The sequence below is a fragment of the Sitodiplosis mosellana genome, unplaced genomic scaffold (assembly GCF_009176505.1).
Source record: "Sitodiplosis mosellana isolate CC-2019 unplaced genomic scaffold, AAFC_SMos_1.0 Smas_scaffold_5978, whole genome shotgun sequence".
Lineage (NCBI taxonomy): Eukaryota > Metazoa > Arthropoda > Insecta > Diptera > Cecidomyiidae > Sitodiplosis > Sitodiplosis mosellana.
Genome location: NW_022601220.1, coordinates 1 through 1,638, shown reverse-complemented (window position 1 = coordinate 1,638; position 1,638 = coordinate 1). Strand labels below are relative to the sequence as shown.

The 1,638-nt window shown below is 35.8% G+C and overlaps 1 protein-coding gene across 1 annotated transcript; it reads right to left on the bottom strand.

The window, feature by feature from the left end:
- Nucleotides 1-31: 31 nt before the first annotated feature.
- Nucleotides 32-1,507, bottom strand: LOC129573163 (serine/threonine-protein phosphatase 6 regulatory ankyrin repeat subunit B-like; the record flags this gene model as incomplete). Its single annotated transcript, XM_055453456.1, has 8 exons — nt 1,368-1,507; nt 1,282-1,300; nt 1,161-1,186; nt 985-1,080; nt 774-872; nt 380-478; nt 205-315; nt 32-133 (listed from the first exon to the last, which is right to left on the bottom strand). Coding segments are annotated over exons 1-8 (622 nt in total), but the record flags the coding sequence as incomplete, so codon positions are not given.
- Nucleotides 1,508-1,638: the final 131 nt, after the last annotated feature.

The following is a 1,638-nucleotide window of genomic DNA, read 5'->3' as shown; positions in this document are numbered from 1 at the left end:
TTATGCTTATGTGTTCTTTTGATCAACATACCATATTTCACGGCACAGAGCAATGGTGTTATACCATATTTGTCTGGTATATCAGCATCGGCCGTGCCATTGACCATTAACACCTCAACCATTTTGAATGCATCTATATTGAAAATTTAGCCAAAGATGATGAATAATTTGTGAATCATATCAAAAATTGTAGCACGTGCTTACCAGTTTGAGAATTCAAATAAACTGTATGCCAAATTGGCGTTCTTTTAAACATGTCTTGAGCGTTGACATTAGAACCATTTGCGATCAGTTTTTGAGCTAATTTTGATCGATCTGCGAAATAAATAAATGCTTTTGATATATTCTTTTAAGTTCGACGCACCGAATTAAAAATTACTCATAATAACGGCGATATGTAGTGGAGTACGTCCAGTGTATTCTGGCCGATCTATCTCTGCATTTCGCTTGAGCAACTCTTCAACAACGTTCTCGTGGCCTGTTCAAATTGTGTATGAGATCAATTTTATTTATTATCAGCTTATATACATCCCTATGTAAACCCATACACAGTTTCTTATAATACTGCTTCTTCTTCTTCACACTGTCGTACACAATGGGCGCGACCATATTGAAAATGTATACAGTGTATTGCGTGCCATTTGTGAACATTATAACCAATATGGCGACTTATATGTATAGATGTGTTAGTTAAGAAGAAGAAGCAGTCGCACTGCACCGTTCGCATACGGACGCTTATATAAATGAAGCAAGTATATTTATGTGACATATACCTTGCATGACAGCGTTGTAGAGCGGGGTGAATCCATTATTGTTCTGAATATTTACGTCTGCACCCTTCTCTGCTAACTTCACTACACTGTCTTTATTGCCTGTTGAAATCAATCATTCAGCCAAATTATCAATTTTAGTTTCATCGATAAGACATGAATCGGAAGCATTTTAAACAATGATTCTTGAAATATTCAATGAAGTTATTCTTACCACGCGTAGCGGCTATAAAAATTGCCGTACGGCCATATTCATCTTGGGCGTTGATATTACTGCAGTATTCGCCTTCATTGCCTACTAATATAGAACCTGAAATTGAGAAACAGGTCATTTGAACAGATTCAATTGATTTCGAGGCTAAAGTAATGATCATTTTGTCATCAGCTTACCCATTAGGATCCCACGAATTGACCCACTATATTTCAAGGCAGAGAAAAAAAACATCACAGTTTGTGTTATAAAGCAAAGCAAAGTTATCGTGGTAAAATAAATTGGAATGGATAAACTCACCAATTTGTAGACGGAGAATCTAAGGAAATAAGAGGGTAAAAAATTTTATTCACAAGAATTTAAAAAAAACCCTGATGTAATGATACCTGCAAACGAACCAATCACAGCCACTCCAAAGCCAATGGTAAGCAGCAACGAGGACGTCGCCAAATTCATTGCAAACAAAATCGTATTCAAAATTGCTTACAGTAAAGAGCACACGTAATAACTACACGGAGCATTCACATAACAAGTATTAATGCGTAATATTAGTTGTTTGTTTGGTTGTTTTATACTTTCATTTTTCTGTCAATGTTTACGGAATGCATATTTTCAGTATGACATGAGGCCAATATCACTGGCATATCGCTAGTATAT